Raw genomic sequence first — 21,879 nt, 5'->3', positions numbered from 1 at the left:
TCTGCAGAAGCAAAAATAAGTAGCAATGATTTGTATGCAGGGATTCCACCCTGAATGTCACAGGAGGAGAGAGGAATAGCATTTGCAGACTGATAGCCTGGCTATTGCTACTTTAGACTTCTTCCCAGTAAAATGTGAGCAAGCGAATAAAAAGAAGCCATCAGTGCAAAGTCAAGCACAGCGGCAAACAGCAGCACAGGTCAGAGCATCCACGCAGTGTGTTGCCTTTGGTGTGCAAGAAAAGTGCTCCTTCGGCAACTCCTGCCATATAATCCTTACCATCCAGCCTCTGAATAATCCTTTTGTTGGCTTTACCAGTGGCTTTTGACCAATGTCCATGTGTCCGCTGAGAAAAGGAAAGCTGCAAAGTTAGTGGTGGCTTTCTACGGTGAAGAAGTCCACACACTGCCAGCACTTCCTGAACTACTACAAATAAAAGACTGACATCTTTCAGTAGCTAACATCCAACCCACTCCAACTTTGAGTCCCTCAGCTGAGAGATCAGTAAACACATTGCCCATCCTTCAAAAGCTTTGTCTCCAGCCGCTTTACTAGCACTCCCAGACGCAGATGCACGTATAGGTGCAGTATCTGCAATGTATATAAAGGATAATACCCTGGAAGCTGGTAATGGCATTTGGGAAGGAAATGGTCATTATTAAACTCTTATCTGTTTATCCCATTCATGAGATCTGCTTCCACAAAGCGCATAATGATAAATGGCACATTTGCAAATTATCCTCTGAGTGCTGATGAGAAATCAGCAACCTGCGAGTTCCTGTGACTTTGAGCGAGCACACTCCACCGCGGGCCCCGCTCGCCCAGACGCCTGCCAAATGACTGCATTAGTATATTAGGAATCTAATAAATTGACTAACAAGCATTTGATGAAAAATAGCTGTACCATCCGTTACAGTTATCATCACAGCCAACAAGGCTACCGGGGTTGGGATTTTGAAGGCACCAGCTGCTGCTAAAAGAGACGTTGCCGTGCTGTGCCACACTCTCCATGGCATCTCTCTCACTAACTGTGTGCATCCTAACAAATTCTCAGCAAGACATAGTACCTTCTTTACTTCAGCTTCCCTTTGCTGCTTCGTGACACTTAGGATTTAAATCACTGCACCCTTAGTCTTGTCTTTTCCCTTTCCACTGCAGAGCGCAGGGTGCCGGGATGGTGCAGAAAGCTGTCCTGACAACCCAGCACCCGAGTTTCTCTGCTTGGGAAAGAGCTGGAGGAGATACTTTGTGTTACATGACTCAGGGTCAAACATCTGAGACTGTGTTCATATTCAAAATCTATAAACTTTAAGCTGGTTAATTATGATTGCAAACATGAGGCTGAAGGACCGAGGTGGCTCTGGCTATATCCACACTCAGCAGGTAGGCACTGCATTATTTAATGTCATGCAATCAAATTATTTTCAGGAGTGGCTGAGAGACCTACTTCTAACTCAGGGTCCTAGCAGAAAAATTAAAAGGCAGGAAATACATCTTCATATAGCATTTCACCTGTGTCATTCACTACTTCACAAGATATTAAAGAAATCCAGTTCCTACTGTGAGCAACACTGGTGATCTTCCTTCATGTACATGTTCTGCCTGTCTGGGAAGGAGCAAGTACTCAACATGTTCAAACCATGGGACATGATATCCTGAAGCAGAGTAATTAAACCCCAGGCTTAACAATGTCCAGAGCCCTGCAGAGAGGTTTGGCCACTCTCCCCAGCAAGCCCCGCACAGCCCACCCCATGCACTGTGGGTGCTGCCACTCCTCCCACCGGTGCTGGGGAGAGGATGGCACATGGCAGATAGCAGCTATACTCTGTCCTGGCAAAGGCTGTGTAAGTTACGTCTTTCCAGGGTAATTAATTCTAGTAAGTGCAATATACCTTAACACTCAAGTTTCAGAAGTGTTCTGTGTGCCACTTAATTTGTCTGAAGTAGAGAGGACCCCAGTTCATTACCCATGCCCATTTCTCATCCACCAACACAACCCAGTGACCGCTTTCTAACTATGCACAATTAAGAAAAGCTCCTTCTGTACCTTCCCAAACTGCAGTTCTGCTTTTACCTGAGACATCTGCAAGATCCCCCAACTCTGTCAACAGTCGCTCTCCAGTTTTGTTTAGCTTACCATCAACAGACTCTGCTTTTGTGAGTGGACAAGTCATTTGAGTGTGCATCACAGTTATAATGGCCTGACTGACAGCTCAGCCAGATAAACACGAGAGAATAACAGACGTAGGAACAATCTGGGTATTCATTTTGTCTGTTCAACCGGGTTGAAAGGATTTGCTAGCCAAGGGCACAACACTTCAGGCTAATTTGCTCAGCCAACGTGCTGCCGGAGTGTAAGGCTGCAAGCAGATGACTGATGTTGGGGAGATGGGCATCCCCAGATGAGGTACTTATTATTCACCTCTGCCTCACGGGAAATGAAAGCACTAGTTATTCAAAGCATCCATTTGAAAGAGGAAAACATATAGAAATGAACTTTGGTACAGAACCTGAACCCTTCTCACTGCTTCCCTGCTTCTGCATTAATTCCAGCTTCTTGTCCTCATCCACATTGCCCTGCACAATGCAGCATTTCTCTTTCCTTGCTTCCTTTATCCTATACATTTGCATCCCCTCTCCTTCTCACACACTTCCCCTAGCCTTGTCTCCTGCTTTGCAGGTTCAATGCTGTATCTAACCCTGGGTACTTCTTCTTTGCTGTTCATCTCTCATTTTAATCTTACATCCACTCAGCTTTGCAAACATCAGAGGTTCAGCTCTGTTTTCATAGTGTCTGGTCCAGGATATCCTGGCTGTGTCTCACAGATTAAATGGACTCTGCAACCTTTTGGCTGATATTTGCCCCATAGTCTGACAGCAACCACACAGTAGCAATGCACCACATCAATCACCACACCAGTACAGAGCCAAGCAATGCAGGCCCAGTGAAATGATGATGCTGTCCTTGTTAAGGAAAGTTCTTCCTTCTGTTGCACATTTTAAACATCCAGCATTTAGAGTGACAGAGCCACGAGTCCACCTGCTAATCACGTAAAAATAAATGATGGGGAGAAACAGCCAAGCTTGTACTAAGAAATGGTAAACACTGCTCTGACATATTCCCTCAAGCAAGCAAACAAAATAATAACAGTTTACAGTGAAGGCTTGCAAGTTCACTCCCATTAATTAGGTTCCATTTTCCAGCATGTCGAGTTTTAAGTCATTCTCTCCACGATTGATTTCAACGACTCTTTTCTCCCACCAAAGAGTAGAGGCCAAAATCTGCTCTCACTGACAGCAGCATAACTCTCTACTGGCTTCAGAAAACTGTGGAGTCAGAACCGGAGGTGCAGTGGTGCTGTGGTCAACCTCTGAACTTTTCAGTAGCCATCCCAACAGAGCACCCACAGGCCAAGAGTGGCGAGCTGGGAAAAACAGCCCAGGCAGAGGTGATGCGCTAACAGCCTCAGACACATCACGGGAGGAATGTAAAGTGCACCTGACATTTCTTTTGATCTACTCCTAAGAAGCATTAAAGGCACATTAATGTGCTGCTTTAGTGTGTGCTCAATGTGATAGTTGGAGACATAACTGAGCCTTTCACGAAAGTCTAATTGGGGAGAAGAATAAACTTATTGTTTGCTCCTCTAGACATGCACCCTAGAACATAGGCAGAGTTGACATTTGCATGAAATATGTTGGTGTTTTGCATTTTAAATCCAGGCAAGCTAAATGTAGGTTGAATGATTACTTTGACTATTATTAGGAAATAAATACATGTCCAACAGTAATTTGACAGATGCAGTAACTGATCTTGCCTAGCAGTAGGTTATCTTTCTGTAATGCTGTTAAACATTGGAATTCAAATATATGAATGCGTAGACATTATAGATACACACACATATATATATTGCTCACTGAAAATATCAAGTGAACATTGGTTACATGAGCTCCTACAGCTGCTTTCCATGTGATTGTTTCATATCGCTCACAGAGATCCTCACAAACCACTCATACTCAGGTTTAGTAACAGAGTTTTGTGCATTGAGCTGATGATACTTATTGACCTCATCATACTAGAAAGCACTTTTTCATCTCTGTGTTTTCTGTCACCATTTCCTTTGCTCTTTTAAGACAACCACCCAATGAACCATCTGCAACAACAGAGCAAGTTACAAAGGAAAAAGCAATGTAAAAGAGAATATTCCTACCCTGGTTAATCAACAGCAGATTAATGGAAGCAAAGAAAATCAGGTGCCAGTTGCACAGTAGAGGCAAGGTAAGGAGCAACATCACTGGGCATCCCAAATCTTGCCGAAGTCTACTCATCCCTTGTCCTACTTCTATCAGCCTATGTGTATGTTTGCACTTCTGGCCAGAGGTATCATCAAACTGAATGTTCTTCTCGAAGCAATGCTCGTTCTTAACATCTGCTATGCTGATAATTTACGTGTCTCTGACTAGCTTTATGCAACACCCTCCATGCTTTATCTGTGAAGAAATTAGAGGGTTTATACTGCCTCCTTCATTTGTCTGCAGCACCTCTTTTCCGCCTCAGATAGGCTGCTTGGATATCATTCTCTCCTGCTGCAGTACTAGCGCTGCCAATACTGTTACCTAAGACACACACCTCTTAAAACTCTTCTGGCAAAAGACAGACTAATCTGTGAGAACCATCAGCTTCCATTTCTCAGAGTTCTCACTCTATCTAGCCACCAAAACTCTGCTGCAAGGGAAGTGGAAATTGAGAAATGGCAAACCAGAGATATGTGCTGCTCAGCTCAGTGTCTTGGTGCTAACTGAAAATCATGAACAGGCACTGCTAATGCATGCCAAATCCACGGCAAGAAAACAATGTGACCTGATCAAGTTAGGCAGATAGTGAAAACAGGATTAGAGAAAGAAACTGCTTTGGGTGCATAATAGATGGATGCAGAGGTCTTCTGGATCATGCAGGTTACAAAACCCGTGCAGTTACAAAACACTGTCAGTTCCAGCTGGTACCAACTCAGGATTAAAGGAATTCTTTTTCCAAGCCCACACATGTCACTCAGTAGTTCAAAACCACCTTGAGGCTTTTCCTAGCCCAGCTTTCGAATGCCCACATTTTTCCTTGACAATAGCATGATTTTCTTCTTATAAACAAGCTAGCATCATGCCTACCACAAAGATGTAAGAGTTTTTCTTCGGACTGCTTCTCTGGCTAATGTTCAAGATGGCTTCTGCTGAACTCATCTGGAAAAGTGAGGAAAGGAGGGAATTGTTTGTTCTAATTAAAACCACCCAACAAAACCCAAACTAACTAACAAAAACCAAACCAGAACAAATGCAACCCAATCAATAAACAAACCAACCAACCCACCCAAACCAACAAAAATCCCCAAACCCAAATATTAAGCAAAGACCAGGATTTCAGCTACAGCATACAGGAGGTTCATAGGCCTTCCTTTGAAATTATCTCCTTAGGCACTTTAAAGAAACAAGCAATGTTGGAAATTCAGCTTTTGTAGTATTTGGATCTGTATCCCTTTCCAAAAATGCAGACATAGTTTTCCTGAGGGAACACCTAAGATGCTCCATTCAGAGGCCAGGGCAAAAAAGGAAGCTGGGCAGGGAAGGAGAAAATGCATCCACTGAGCCTAGGGAGCTTCTGGGCTGGAGCTGGTGTGGTGTGAACTTGCATGTGTGCTGTCACTCAAAGACAGAAACACATTATTTGACAGGATACAGATCTCTTCTGCTCTCTCCAGTTGGAGGAACAGCAACGTGCCTAGCTTCCCAGGAAATGCACTGAAGATCCTCTTCAGTCAATACCAGCCAGTTGACTCTCTCTCAGTACTTCTCCATTTGCTTCACACAAGTAAAAATGATGGTCTGTACCAAGACCTCTATCCCCTGTTTTGCCACAATGCTACATCCTTCTAGGAGAGTACTCTTTTGACAATACATTTCTATTCAAGTGCAGTATGCTCTTAAGTGGCATCATCTTTTTTTTCAGTTGACAACAGCTGAACTGTATTTATATTCTGTCCAAATTCTGCATTGGAGCTGTACTATCTAACTCTCCTTAAACATTTTGGATCACCTTTTTCAGCTCAGCTAGATTACAAGAGGAAAAAAAATGACTCAGTGTCGTAAATGATACACACCTAAAGGATTTTTAGCTCTTTCTTTCTGACAAGTCCAAAAGTGAATTTGCTGCAAAATAATGAACTTAAGTGACCCCTGCTGACTTCTCAAGGAATGACATTCCATAGGAGTCCCCATCTAAGAAAGATACAGCTCAGGTGCAAAACTAGTCCACTTGTCTCAGCTCTTTGGACTTTCTTTTGGAAAAGAGGCAGCCTTCAGAAGGTTGCTGGTCATCTGAAATGGTACTGTACTCTACAGTTTGGGGTGATCCAGCTAATCATGAAGAAAAGGATAAAGGGTCAGATTTGAACCCTTGTAGTAGCCAGACACAGTTAATTTGCTTTCCAAGAGTATTATCAGTTAAGCATATCTGAGCATCTTCTATCTGCCCACATATCTGGCTGGTGCCTTCTGGCCTTCTGTATGATGCAAAGGGCTAATAAAAGGTGGCAGCGCTTGATGTCAGATAGTTTGTCTCTGCCTTGTTTAATCACTCCAAATGGAGTGATGCTGAAGCCCAACTTGCATTCACTATCACTCTGCATGAAGACTGCTGAGAGCTACTTCTCAGCAATCAGCTCGAATCCTTGGCAAGACATCTGTCAAGTACACTTTAGCATCCCTACAACCTCGAAGTAAGAGAAGTGGCCTTCTCAGTTTAGATGCAATATTAAAGGCAGTTGACAGAAATCTTGCACCCTGCTGCCTTTTCTCTCTGGGTTTGCAATCCTGATCCCGTTAAAGTCAGTGGGAGCCTTGCCATTGACTTCAACAGACCCAACACTACAAATACAGTGTTCAAGGTGGAATAAACACAACTGGATTAGTCAAACTCATAAAAACCCTAAAATCCTATTAAACTATTGAGATATCTTGATAATGAAGAGACATTTGAAACTGCAGAGGCTCGGCCATTTTGCACAGAACCCAAGTGAAGTGGCAGCATTGCTACTGTGCTCATTAAACTCTTAAAACATGGCTGTTAGGTTTCCAGCACAAATCGTCTTGTTAGGTCCAGTTGACTATAGCACAACCTTGTTCAGAACATCTACACTCTAAACAAAAGAATTGCAAGTTCAGATGGACCTGGGCTTTCCATGACCTTACTTGCAGCAGATCAGACAGCTGTTTGATACAGCTTAATTGTGAATGCAAACGTTTGCCCAAGAAGACAGCCTACTTCAAATTAATGTTATATTAGATAAAAAGGAAAATGTTACCATCCAACTTCATTTTCTGTGGTGGTGTTTACCCAAGCTGAGCTATCAGGAGCTGAGAGTATCGGAGAATGCGTCGTAAGATGCACAAAACAAGCCTCTCATGTAGACATATGCTACAAATGGCTTAAAAGCACCCAAGTATTCTTATCAACTGCACAAGCAGCTAAGCTTTCCTTTTCATTTTCCTTAGACTAGGTGGTAGTGCAAGTTATGACCAAGAATTTAGCACATCCATTCAAATTATACCTGAAGCACTAAATCCAGCACAGCAGTAATTTCCTAGTCTTTCATACTTCCCAACTTAATGAAAAGAGACATTAATGTCCCAACCACAGATTAATTAGATGGAATCATTAAGAATTATTTCCCAAGTATCTTTTGCTAATACACATATTATCACTGAACGCTACCACCCCTGTTTGGAAGGTTAATGTTATTTTGGAAGAATATTTACAATATCAGTGACAGAAAACCCAATATCTAAAAAAAAAAAAAATCCACCCCATCAACCCAACATTTTCCACCTGCAGCTACCTGTCATCCATCCCACACAAGCACTGAAAGCTTTCCACTATCTGTCAAAACACAGGTTTTGATGCAATAAAGACTATAATTATTGAGCATTTACAAGAAATAATATTTTCCCTCTGGTACGTGTTATAACAGTTGTTAACATGCAAGTATGAATACTAATGCTCCAAGCCCACCTATGCTCTTCACAAATGAGAAGGAGCTTTTTGAATACTGATATAAAGGCAAGTATAATAAAAGAGCAAGATAAGATTGAATACAGGGCTCGGAAAGCAGACGTCAATCAGCAGAAGGTTTTCAGAGGCTTCAGAAGTTGATTTGAAGCAGAGTTTGGAAATAAAGCTGGCAATTAGATCCTGAGATATAAACAGCACTGCTTTTGTCTTGAAAAGAAAAAATAAAGGATCCTTTTGCTACCAAGGCAGGAGGCTAGAAGATGTGTGAAGGAAACAATACCGAGCGTGCATCAAAACAACTCTGCAGATGCCACGCTAGCAGATGGCTGAAGCCGACTGAATGACTGTAGGAACGTTTAGCCCAAAGTTTGATTTTGTAAGTGTGGAAATTAGACAAAACAAACCCCAAAATGATTCTTAGAAGGGCTTAAATTAGCAATTTGTAATTTTCTCTGCTAAGATGGCACAGCTCTGCTGCTTTGCAAGAGTCCTGCGAAGGGAGGATTCTGGCAATCGCCAAGAGAAACTGCACACCGTAAAAGGGAACTCGTAAGAGCACACAGGACTAAGCGAGACACTTGGAGGTGAACAGCCACCTTCCCACTGCTGCTGCTGCAGCTCCAATCCACTCCGCCTGCAAGCTAATGAAAACCTGCACCCCTCCCCAGCCTCCATTTCCTCTTTCATGTCTAGATAACAAAGGCTGCATCCCTCTGTTTATATCTCAGTAACTTCTACAGCGACTGCTTGTCATGTCACTTGGGCTCAATTATAATGCCCAGGCAGGAAGGGCACAAAAGCAAGAGGCTATTTGTGCAGCCATACCTTCCAAAGTGCCAATCAGAAGGCGGAAAGACAAAAGTACACAGGAAGAGGAAGAAGAATTAATGGAAAATAATGTGGCTCCTTGTTACACTGTATGGTCTGGCTAAAGCAGACTTGCGCTGTCGAACTGGCGGGTTTGGCCTGATTAATGCTTGCCTGGGTCTCAGATGAAGGTTTCCTATCATTTTGCAAAGAAGTACCAGTGCAAAAACGGAGGCTGATGATGGGCTTGGTGTCTTACCTTGCTGTAGTCAATGTCAAAGCAATCCATCCTTAACCTGTCCCATAAGAGTGATGATTTTTCTTCTGCCTTTACTGGTGAACAACCAGACCCCAAAGAGCTCTAGCATTAAGTACTGTGACGGTGCCAAACCGGACCCTTTAATGATGGTATTACTGCAACATCATCAGCGTTGGTCTGCATGGCCTGCTCCCCAGACTGCTCCATAGCAAGCACAAGCACCACTGGTGCTTATGCTGCATAAGCCACCACTCAGAGGGCTAACTATATTACATTCCTTGCTTCTGTAGAGCCATTTCTTGCTATTCCAGAACTGAGATGGTAATTACATCAGGTGCAGATAGCACTAATAAAAGAGTAAGCCAGATCCCTTCTCAAAACCTCTGTTTTTCTAGCTGTCTGCATTCAATTCCTCACCTGGTCATTATACGAAGAAGGGCTAAGAACTTCTCCCTTTAAGCAGTTTTGTTGTGTCAGGAACAAACTAATTATCATCTCACTTACATACTAACACAGAACAATTTCTCATAAGTCTTTCCTCTTGATCTTCACTCTTTTTCTCCTCCCATTCATTCCCTTGCTTTTATCTCCTTTCTTTCTGTGTCAACCATTCCAAACCAATTCCTTGTCTTTCTGGGAATCCCTGATTACACAACACAGAGAATCTGGCAATTAAATTGATTTTAAAATTACCACTCCTGCTGAGTAAGATTTTTAAATCCTATAGTAAAAATACTATTCTCTCTGAAGTGAGAAAACCCATTGTTGACTGCAGTCCATAGGCATCTCCAGGTTGTGATCTCAAGGTGATTTAACTGAATAAAAGATCCACTTTGTCTAGATTTCCTTTCTACTTTCCTCTCTATTTCTATTTTCTCTACAATCTTTCCAGCTTTCCTCTCTCTGATGTTATGAACTCATCAAGACTAGCTCTAGGGGTTTGTATTTCTCTAATATTTGACTACAAAATGCAGAAGCTATGGTTTGTTTTACATGTTCTGGTGCTGGAAAAGCTATTAAAGAAACTTTTACTCAAAGGAAAATAAACTTCAACATTTTCACTCGATAAATGAAAAATCTATATTAAAATGCAAAGAAAATGACATTAAAGAAGTGACACAGCAGACAAAACACTTCATGTCAAGCCTCAGTGATGAACAGAGCGATGAAGTTCTACAGCATTGTCCACATGTGTGAAACCCTAATTAATATTTGATGAGAAATATATTAGATAACAGGATAGATTTACAGTAATCAAACTATGATTGATCTACAAACACACTAGTAACAGAACTCATTCTTGCATGATCTTTGCCTGCTTAACCAAATTATCACTAAATAAACAAGCAATACACAGACCTAAGGCAAATGGGCTCCTGTAAATTGCCTGTCTACCTCTTATCTCCTCCAATGTTGTTGAAATTGTAGGGCAGAATTCTGTCATGACTCACATCATAAACCATAATTTTAAAAGGATATTTAACTGGAAGTCCAGGGATTCTCCACAAAGAATTTAATTCAACAGATCACAGATGTCTGTTCTGAATGACATGAAACACTTTCTTCTCCTAGTAACTGTCCCTGCTGGTGTACTGAAGGAGTTAAAGAAAAAAAAAAGGCATTGTGGAAAATTAAACTTAGGTTCTCATGGCCAGACATTAACAGGATGGTCATTCAAATGCACTAAAAGAACATTTAAACCTTTCTGACATGATCAGAAAAAATTCAGATGAACTTTGCATTTTGGAACAAGCACCTGCAGGCAAAGCTCCCTCTCCTTTTTAGGATAATAGAAGCTGGTGGATTTCTCCCATCACTGTAGGAGCTAAAATACATTATTAAAACCTATAGTTCAGCTACAGTGTTGTAAATCACTGCTATCCAGGTTCTAAATTTTAATTTCACTTCACTCAGAATCAATTATTCTGCTTGCCATCCTTGGCCTCTCACTCAGCACCAGAGAAGGAACATGTGCTGGTGACTGCCACCACAGGCTCCCACAGACTGCCACCAGCACCCCACTATCCACTGCTGCTGCAGGGAAATAATTCAGACTCAGCATGGTCAGAGAGCTCAACCTTGCTCTGCTTGCCCTTTCTACAAGCTGCATGTCCTGAGCAGGACACACACTTGCTTGTGGCAGAGGTGGGGATGACCCCCTCAAGCTAGAGGACAGTGTAGCTGGCTGAGCTGCCATCCACACATGTGGCCATCTCTGCATGCCAGTGCCTAGCTGTGAACTTCGATGACGTGCAGGTTTAGAGGTAGCACACATGGGAACAGACACAAAGTGTAACCACAGACTTATGTGCAGTGACACCAGTGTCATTTCCATGTCATGGCAATTAAGAGTGATGAAATGCTGTTGTACAAAGTGCACTGCATGTGACAACTGAAATTACAGTGACATCACCAAGCGATCCTTGGAAAAGCTTCTGTGATTTCTCTGACAGATTTTTAAGGAAAAGACAGACATTACTCTCATGACATGAACATACAGGGGAGAAAATAAAGCCCTCACAGTTCCAAACAGTCCAGGCCATGGTTTAAGAGGCAAAATAGATGTTGGTTACAGGGTGTAGGCAATTCTAACTTATGTTGCTCTGCTGCCCACGCTTAGCTGAGTCATCCCAGCGGCTCTGCATGAGTAAGTGCTCACCAACACGAGGACTGCAACAAATTCCTCCCCAGTTCAGAGCTTAAACTCAACTTATTCTGAAACCAACTACAACAGTGTGGGAGAAAACAGGACACCCACCCCTCTGCCTTTCACAGAGCACAAGAGATACAGAAGGAAACCAAGGTATGATGAAACGATACTTGGTTCTCACTTAGAAACGTGCTAATAGCAACAGACTTCCTAAAAGTCCATCAGAAAAAAAAAAGATGAAGCAGCCCTGACCCAGGTGAAATGTAGCTAGTTCTGACCATGGAGACTCTTCTCAGCAGCAAGCTTTGCACAGGTATTCTTCTAACTACACTCTAGTTTCTTTGGGGCCAGGGCTTGACTGGCATCTGTGTGCTCGGTGTCAAGATCCTGGGGCATCTTGATGTCTCATGTGCACTTGCATTCCCCACTGCTGTGTAACCAGGAGCAACGACCATGCTAAGAAGATAGATGATCTGGCTGAAAAGGCTTTGGGGAGCCAAGTTTGATCATGTAGAGCATGTTCAGAAGGCTTTCATTGGCTGCTTCCACATCCAGTACAGATGCTAGCACCTCTGCCCCACGTCTTGCTGTTAATCATTACGTGTCTGCCAACACTTACCACCCTACACTATCTGCAGCCCCAGCTGTTCACCTAATCACTCCACACTTGTTTCACTTAAAGACTGCCTTAGCAGAGCCCTATTAGTTAAGCTGCTGAAGACATCAGGCTTATTTTGCAGGAGCTATGTTAGGGCAAGGGTGGCAGCAGCTCTGTCAGAAGGATGGTGACGTGCAGCTTGACGTGAGCCGGGGGCAGCGAGCTTTTCAGCAGACACAGCCCCGGCACACAGCCATGCATGAACACAGCCTCAGAGCTTGCTCAGGCAACTCTGCGCTATTAATGACAGCATCCAAAAATCACCCTGGCGGGATTGAGCAAGTGTCAAAGCTCTAGACAGTTAAAACAATAGCAGCAAAATTCTTGTTCACAGAAGGAAAACCAAGGGAGCTCTGATGAAAAGCATTTTAGGAACAATGAGCTTCATTAAACTGACTGGGCAAACTCCCATATTTAAGAACCTCTGTGATAAGTTGATGCCTTGTTCTCACCACTCCAAAATTATCAACTGCTTGTGCTATCTACAGGACAGAAACAACACAGTGTCATGCAGAAGTGAAGGAACATCCAGCAGGCCACAACAGCCCATTTTCTGCTGTTGTTGACTTGGGCTGGCAGAGCACAGATAAAAGTTCAGACTACTCAATAGCTCAGAAGTCACTTAAAGAGTCAATTGAAGGCATGGCAGAAACATCATCACCTTCAGTGAATGCTGGGCAAACTGCACCAGTGTGGTTTGAAGTTGATTTCTCTTCCTTTCAAATAAAATAGCTTGTGAATTGATTAGAGGTAATAGAATTATTGGATGTTAGCAAGGAAAGGGATTTAAGGAAGATGTAATGACACCATCAAAGCTTTGTTGGGTTGCTTTCATTAGCTTGAATCAGCTTAGAGCAGTCCTGACACTAAGAGGTTAGAGGAAGTGTGTTACAGGCTTGCCTATGGGATGAATGCATAACAAAATCCTTTAGTAAGGGGAAAAAGGAAAAAAAAAAAAAAAGGAGGAAAAAAATTCCCAGAGACACAAAAAAAGAACGACAAGTACAGTACTTGAACAGGGAAAATTTCCTCAGAAAGGAAGCAAGCAATGAGGCTAGGAGAGGAATAAATGGTGTAGAAATGACAATCGCTCTTCAGTCAGGGCCCATGACTGCACTCACTGCTGATAAGATCCAGCATGTGTCAGTTGTCAAGTGTCTCTTGTCACACTTCAATGTGAACTTTACAGCGAAAGGGGGACAAGAGGCAGTGAAGGGGAAAATGGCACGGCTCAGAAGGACTTGTGCACTCAGTGTGAAGCCATTTCAATTTTATATTCTAAAGGACTTTGTAGGTGATCCCATGAATGCAATTATTCTCACCTAATAAAAGCAACATATGCTAACACAATTAAAAGATTTTATTATACATCTATTCATTGTATTTAGTTTTAGACAGCAGATAAACCTAATTTGAAACAAGATGTTTGCAAGGCAGGAAGCAGAAATAATCATAGTCTGTATCTATAAGAACGTTAGTAACTCATTATATTCTTTATGTAAAAAGGTGAATTAATAAAACCTTCCTCTACTAATGACAATTTCAGCCAGCAAATGAACAATCTAATTACAAAGCTCTCATTAAGGCAGCATAACTTTTGACTTACTGTAGCCAGCTTGGGTGAGCGTACATCTAAGTGACTTTATTATGCATCAGAAATGTCTATTTGTGGACATGTTCCTAGTCCAACACAAACCTCACATACTCACCCCTCCACCAAGGCACACCATCCCAAATTAACTCCTGCTGCCCTGGTGGTGAATCTCATCCCAAATTAACTCCTGCTGCCCTGGTGGTGAATCTCATCCCAAATTAACTCCTGCTGCCCTGGTGGTGAATCTCATCCCAAATTAACACCTACTGCCCTGGTGGTGAACAAGCTGAGTTTCTCTCGACCTGCATTACTGAAACCAAACTTAACAGCTCCAGAGAACAAGCTGGTCTGGACTGTGGTTTGCAGAGTAAAGAATGCTTTGTGCTGTCAGACAAAACCAAGGCTCAGTACTCCTGCAGAACAACCTTAGCATCAGTGTTAATTTTGGAGAGGAAAGGAAACACCTCTGGGTTGATGAGACGCTCATGGGTGAAGTTTCCTAGCAGAGCTGGAGTGGAAGCTCTGGTGCAGCCAGTCAGTGTGCAGGGGAGAAGGTCATGGGTAATTCCAGTCAGATTTGCCTATGGCTGCAGTGACCCCCTCGTTGAGGTAAATGAAGGGCACAAAGGGACTCTGCTGCTGAGAGGATACCAGAATTAAGCATAGCTAATATTATTGTGTCATCTAAAAATCTCCTGTACAAAGCACAGCAACTGTAGAGGAATTCAGCCCAGTTCAGCCACACATTGCCAGGACTACCAGAGGCAGTTACTGCCTATGAAAAAGATCACTGAGAAGTTGTCCCTTCTTTTCTCTTGCCAAATGAGCAATGTTTGAAAACAGTCCCTGTACAACATACCTGAAATTACAGTCACATCACACAAATAAACTGCAGATAAATTCCATGTTTGGGGAATGAATTTTTGATCCTCTTACTCTTAAACTAAGGCAAACAGCAAAGTGACCACCTTCAAACAAGCCAGTAGCAGCTAAAACTTCAGCATGGGGCTGACAATCTTTCACAGCTGATAGTTAGGTCTCCAAATTCATCTTAGAAATACTGTGAAAATCCATTAGCAGGGAAAATAAAATGGAAAAGGGTCTAAGGAACAAGAAAAGTTAAAATATATTAAAATGTGCATTTCTTTGTTCCCCCATAGTGTTCTACACAGTGCTCTCACCAGAGCAAAGAGGTGTTCTGCTTGTCCAGTTCGGCTACAGTGGAATGAAACATTTGTTCTGGGATGACAGAAAATGCAGCAGATCTAAGGAGCCTGCTGCATTGTGTGGGGAATAAGGCAGGTCCTGGCACCTCTCCCACGAATTCTAGGCAGTTGCATTAAAGCACTGCTGCCCTACCTGCTCGTAGCATGCTTTGCAGTTGCAGCTGCAAAGACACCAGTGAGTTCTCTGGCATGAAGTTAAGCAGAACCATCCTTAATCTCTACCACAATGTCTGTTCTCTGTTAGAGCTACTTTGTTTTCCCTCGGGTGAGGGTGGAAATACCAGTATCAGTCACCTACAGCAGGTACTCCAACATAGGTAGTGGTATTGATACCAGCTACTGTAGCTGAGACTGGCTAGAGAGAAATGGTTTGAGATTAAAAGCTCTTACGCCCTTAAAACAACTCCTCCTCACTAACAGAGCCACAGCACTATTTCATTATACAGCATCACACATAAAAATTCCACCAGAGGAATTTTCTCTGAGCTGATAACCATCCACATGTGGAGATATTGGTAAACTCAGTGTACAGGGCTTCGATCACACAAGTCAGTTCTTTTGACCCGCATTCAGCAAGCATGAGAAACAACAAAACACAGAGTCAGGAAAGCCTCCTGACTTGGGGAGTATCAGATGAAAGTTTCACCTCAAGAAAAGTACCATAATTGCTGAGTGCAAGTTTAAAAATACTACTTGACTAATGATTTAGAACAGTGAAGCAAATGGAAAGTGTGCCCAAACCTGACAATCATCAGCTATTTTCCCACCGGTGCTTGAATAGCTACGAAGCAAAAACATCACCAAGGATCTGGCTAGCATGAACCATGACTCATTAATAACACAGATAGTTATCAGCATCCTGTCATAGATACTCTTAAAAACAACTGTGAATCCTGTGTAACACAGAGCTTTTTCCTGGCTGCTGGAATTGAAAAGTTTATCCTATTTAAACTTTGGGCTATGACACAACACAGGAACTTGCTGTTTTACTTCCCTGTCCCACAGAGCAGCTCCAGGGGATCCCACTAAAAGAAGCTCAGCTTTCTTTCCTCCAAGGACTTCTAAAGACTACCAAAAGTAAGATTGTTTTTTTTTCAAAGGCTGTAAATGCTCCTTTTTGGAAGCTCCTCAGGTGTATATATTAAACCTTTTTTTTTTCTTTTATTAAAGCCACAGTCCTCTACCCTCCTCCCTTGTGGGAAGGGTTTCTTTGTTAAAACCTACATCATTATTCCCTTAGCAACCTGCTCCCCATCAGCTCACTGGCCTCTAAGCTTCCCTTAAAAATAAAAAGGTGAACACATGGGTGCAAAAGCTTGATGCAGAGTGTAATGGGGATCATACCTTAAAGGAAGGAAAAAACCCACCTCTGTGCAAACTGACTTTACACTGAGAGTGTGTCATAAAAAAAAAGGCAACTTGGTATTAATGCTCCACCTAAGTCTTTGTTTGGATACACAGATTCAGAAAGGAAGCTTATGGATGTCTCATTATTTAAACAACCAAAATGTGATAGAATCAACCAGAAGAGACCTCCAAGCTCATCCAGTCCAACCTATCACCTAGCCCTGTCCAATCAACCAGACCATGGCACAAAGTGCCTCATCCAGTCTGTTTTTGAACACTTCCAGGGACAGTGACTCCACATGTCATTTTATACTTGGCACTTCTTTGTGATTACAAAGGAGTTATGTGATGTGCAATGGTATTTATTAAGAGGTCACACTGTCAGCATTTAGACTCAGTCACAGAGCTGCTGTATGCATCATTTTCTCCTGTAAGCATCTCACAATTGGAATGTATCCCACACAGGGATACAGGCCATGAGCAGACAAGCAGCCTGATGCATTATAGTATGCATGCATTATCAAAGTATACAGGCATTTGATTTCCAAACGTTGCATTTGCTGCTGGAAAACACAGAAACACTGCACAACATCACCATATTTTTAGTACAGCTAAAGTGTGAAATCACAGAATCACCAGATTGGAAGAGACCTCCAAGCAGATCCAGACCAAAATCTACCTAACAACATGCCACAACCACACACTTTAAAGTATCATGTTAATATATGATCAGGGTATACTAGGAGGGAGAAAAGGCAACTAGAGGGCAAGGACAGGCTTTTGTAACATTGCCATGTTACTCCTTTTTATTATTTGCCATGATGCTCTGCAGAAGCCTGGTGTTCTGCAGGGCAAAAATTAAAAAAGGGGGGGAAAAAAAAATCACCTGATCTTGATGTTGGAAAGGTGCCAAGCTCATCTGAGGTCCAAATCTATATGTACATAAAAAAGCAGGAAGCAGTCTTAAAAGGAAATGCTAATTAGCTTCCTGGGATTTCAAATTTTAAAAGCTTCTGTGATTGAATTTATTTTAGCAATTCTTTCTTTAAGGAATGTGAAAATTGGCCCTACAGTGGAGACTTCAAACAAAACAGGATGAAGAAGCAAAATCCATGGTAATATTGCTTATTGCACTCAATATGATTATAGTCATACATTGAGGACCGATCGATAAAAGAGAATTATACATCAGTATAATGACTATAAAAGTAAAATGACTTCTGGTCAACTTCATCAAAATACTTAGAATAGCTGGGAGAGTATTAGCAACATTAAATACAGAACTACCAGCAGCTTGAAAAAGGGGACAGAAATAGGCTCTCAGTGGCAATAGTGCTGCAATTTTTATGTTGGATGGAGCATAAATTAAAATCTTCTGCACTACTAACAGCAGCAAACACATCTTTTGGGGCACAGATAGCAGTGGAAGTTCACATTTGAATTAAAGTGTGAATGCTGCTGAACAGAGACAAAACAATAAGGCAGAAAAACATCCAGAACATTTATAGAGGATCCTGTAAGGCAAACACACTCTTAATTTGTGAAAAAGTAAATGGAGAGTTAGCAACACATTTCTTTTCTATGTGATTATCACACCTTCAAGATCTAGCTCTGAACAAGTTTGAATTTAACATTGTAACCTATGAAACTCTCAGTAACTCATCAGTAAACCCTGGATGTAGGATCAAGCCCCTTCAGCAACGCACCCAGTACACCCTCATGTATCCAGAACTAGGTGCTTTGAAGTCAGATATGTGCAGAGAAGCCTTGGTTAATTCCTGGAATGACAGAGCATCACAGAATCGTTTCAGTTGGAAAAGACACCTATGATCCCTGAGCCCAACCATGGATCCAATACCGCACGGCACCTACGGGTTGGTCTTCGAGTCACTCAGTAACGATTCTAGCACCATACTGTCCTCCAGGAGAGAAGCTTTTCCATTTTCCTGGAGTCAGCCATCTTGCAGAATGCTAACAACAGCACAAACACAGAACAAAAGCATTATTTACTGCAGAGGGGTTTACAGCTACAATAGCAAGTGAATGTTCCTGGAACCATTGGGCTTCACAGTTTAGTGCATGGGACAGCACACACACTAAAGTTTCAACCAGCTAAAACTCTTCTGGATGTCCGAGCAGACTGCCTGACAGTCTCTCTCCTCCCTCTTATTATGAAAACTATGTGTTTTGTCATGTTTATGCAGAAGGGCTGCGTTCAGCTAGGCTCAGAAACGTCACCTTTAAGCACTTCAATTGTTAATGCAGGTCTTGTTTTACAGAGGTGACAAATGCCAGTCACAGTGGTGCATTTCTAGCTTTTGGAGCAGAGCAAAGTCAGTTTATTTCCTTCAACTTTCAGAGTGTATGAAATAGCCAAATTGCTTAACATATAAATGGCTTTAGCTCAATGAGGGTGGACAAGACCCTTTTTAAGTGCATGGGGAGGGCCATCAGCTGTTTATTTTTACCCTCCCTCTTAACCCATGATGCGTCAAAGGAGTTCAGGGGATCACAAAGAAAAAAACCTTCACTCTGAGAGTGACAGAGCACTGGAACAGGATGCCCAGAGGGGTTGTGGAAATTCTGTCCCTGCAAGAATTCAAAACACACCTGGACATGTTCGTGGGTAATTTAGTCTAGGTCATCCTGCTCAGGCTAGTGGGTTTAGAATAGAATCATAGAATAGAATCAGGCAGGGTTGGAAGGGACCACAAGGATCATCTAGTTCCAACCTCCCTGCCATGGGCAGGGACTCCACAAACTCTCTGGGGAGCCTGTGTCAGTGCTCTGTGACCCTTACAGGAAAGAAGTTCCCCCTTGTGTTGAGCTGGAACCTGCTGTGCTGCAGCTTCCATCCATTGCTCCTTGTCCTGACCCAAGGAGCAAGTGAGCAGAGCCTGTACCTCCCTAATGCTGACCCCCAGCCCTCAGGTATTTATAGACACTGATTAAATCCCCTCTCAGTCTTCTCTTCTCCAGCCTGAACAGCCCCAGGTCCCTCAGCCATTCCTCATCAGGCAGGGCTCCAGCCCCTTAAAAAGCCCCAGGTCCCTCTCTGCCTGGCTGCGTTCTTCTCTCAGCCTTCTCAGCTGAGGACTTTACTACTCCAAATCCCTCAGCCACTGCTGGCAGGACTTGTGCTCAAGGCCCTTCACCAGCTTAACTGCTCTTCTGCTCTTCCCAAGCCCAAATGCCCTCACAAGAGGTTCAGCTGCTGCTTATATCCCTGGGTGTTAAGTCGGAGGAGCAAAATCAGTATCTAATCAATTTGATTAGATGATCAGCAGAGGTCACTTCCAACTCCCACCATTCTGTGTGACAGTCACTTAGCAGCTGGTGAAAGCAAGACAGGGCTAGGAACAACACACACCACACATTAATTCACTGAGCTTGTGTTAAAATAAGTTAATAGACTCTAAAGTCAACTGAAAGGATTTTTGTGAGAGCTAACATGAGACCTGAGTCTAAGGGAAATGAAATATCTATACCTAATGGAGCTACGTAAGGATGAGACTTCAGAGCTGTGTCTCAAGAGCTCCCACAGAGAATTAAGAGGAATTAAAAGTGCTTTGTTTATTCCAGCGAACACTAAAGCCCTGAAGAGGGACCAAACGCATTTCTCTGGAGGGAAAATCTGCCTCAGGGAACAATTTAGCCCTTAAGAAAGGGAAATGAATAAAAAAAATTAGTGCTCCCCGAGTGTTTTGTCTGATGACAGACAAATGCTTTGGGAAGGCCTTAAAAAGACATGGCTGTGCAAATATTAGCAATTTCCAAATTAAATATTTAGGCATCAATATTTTACTGAAATCCTGCATAGTGACAATTATTGAGAGTAAAAGTCAGAGAAACGTAGAAATTAGGTAGACAGATTTACACTGATAAGACATTTAGAGAAACACAGTCTGAGGCTACCTTTGCATTTGGAACATTGACTGTGACACCTAAAGCATTTTTCCAAAGATTAAGCAACACCTAAGATCAGGCTTCCTGGTAAACCTTCTTCACAGAACCATGTACAGGTTGGAAAAGACCCTCAGCATCCCTGAGTACATCTGAGAACCCTACTCTGCCAGGTTCACCCCTAAACCATAGCCCCAAGCACCGCATCCAAACAACCTTTAAACACATCCAGGGTGGTGACTCAACCACCTCCTTGGGCAGCCCATTCCAATGCCCTGTGTGAACTGCATGCACTCAGATCCTTAGCAGCTACATTAATGTAGCCTACTCCCGATTTCCAACGTATGCAGCTTTGGTTTGAGGCATCTTTAAACTCATTTTCACAATAAAGGAGGCCAAAACAGAAATGCAGCTTAACACCAGTGTTGTTCTAACGTTTGGCTGGCATTTAAAGCTACTATTTGTTGCCACGAAGCAGCCTTTTGAAAGATGATCACTGTACCTGAAATGTGGGTAGTTATAAAATGGCATTAATTTGCTTAGACCGGGAGATTTTCACAGGAGAGCAACTAGCAGAAAACATTATGAAAATGTCCAAGAGGACTGGTAATTGAGTTGATTAGTATGACCTTGGTTATGAAGGTAATAGAAGAGTGAATGGTGCTTAGACTGAGTTATAACCCTGCTACCTTGCTCGGAGATGTAGTGAGCTATGTAATTTGTTCAGGGTGAATCCGAGTAGCCTCGCCTCTCCCTGACAGGGTAATACACTCTGACTAGCAGAGCTTGGCCAGCCACTTCTCCTACCCCAACAGAGTAAACAGTGCAGGGTCAGGCGAGGGATGATGAACTGTGTGCTCCTCACAGTTCAATATGGTAATTTTCTGCTGGCAAACACTTTCTCTTAAAAGTTTATCTTAGAATTGGGACAATTAAAAATAATTCCACAAATCTTCAAGAATGGAAACTTTCCAGTTTCCGAGCAGGCAATCTGCATCCCTTTGAATTCAGCTCACAGTATCTCGACAAAACATAACTTGATTTACTTACGTGCTCAGCCACATAGTTCTGATGCTGCTTTTTTAACCCATCGCTTTTCAACCCTGCAATAACTCCACAAAGGCTTAGAACAAGTCAAGGTTTGTCTTACAGAATGGGAGCCTTTTTTGTTTAGCTGAAGAACACAGCCAAATGCACAACTACTTTGATTGCTTTTTGTCCCCCACTAGATTCATTGCAATTACTCAAAGATATTTTAGGTGGCTTCCTTTTACAGGGGAAAAAAAAATTCCAAGTTAGACAATTAGGCAGAGAAGGTGAGGAGAAACAATGCTAACTGCTGCACTTTTCTCATGCCCCTGCTGGTAACCTGGATG

The 21,879-nt window shown here is 42.5% G+C and overlaps 1 protein-coding gene across 2 annotated transcripts in view; it reads right to left on the bottom strand.

Annotated features, from left to right (window-relative positions):
* Nucleotides 1-21,879, bottom strand: part of WWOX (WW domain containing oxidoreductase) — a 539,956-nt gene that overhangs the window by 12,141 nt on the left and 505,936 nt on the right. The window contains exon 9 of one of the 2 annotated variants that reach the window (XM_064159955.1): nucleotides 5,164-5,235. The exons of the other annotated variant lie outside the window; for it this stretch is intronic. Within the exon in view, the coding sequence (XP_064016025.1) occupies nucleotides 5,164-5,235 (72 nt within the window). The remainder of the gene's footprint in view (nucleotides 1-5,163; nucleotides 5,236-21,879) is intronic. 2 annotated transcript variants of the gene reach the window in all.

This window comes from Pogoniulus pusillus, chromosome 20 (assembly GCF_015220805.1).
Source record: "Pogoniulus pusillus isolate bPogPus1 chromosome 20, bPogPus1.pri, whole genome shotgun sequence".
NCBI lineage: Eukaryota > Metazoa > Chordata > Aves > Piciformes > Lybiidae > Pogoniulus > Pogoniulus pusillus.
This window is presented reverse-complemented; position numbering and strand designations above follow the sequence as displayed.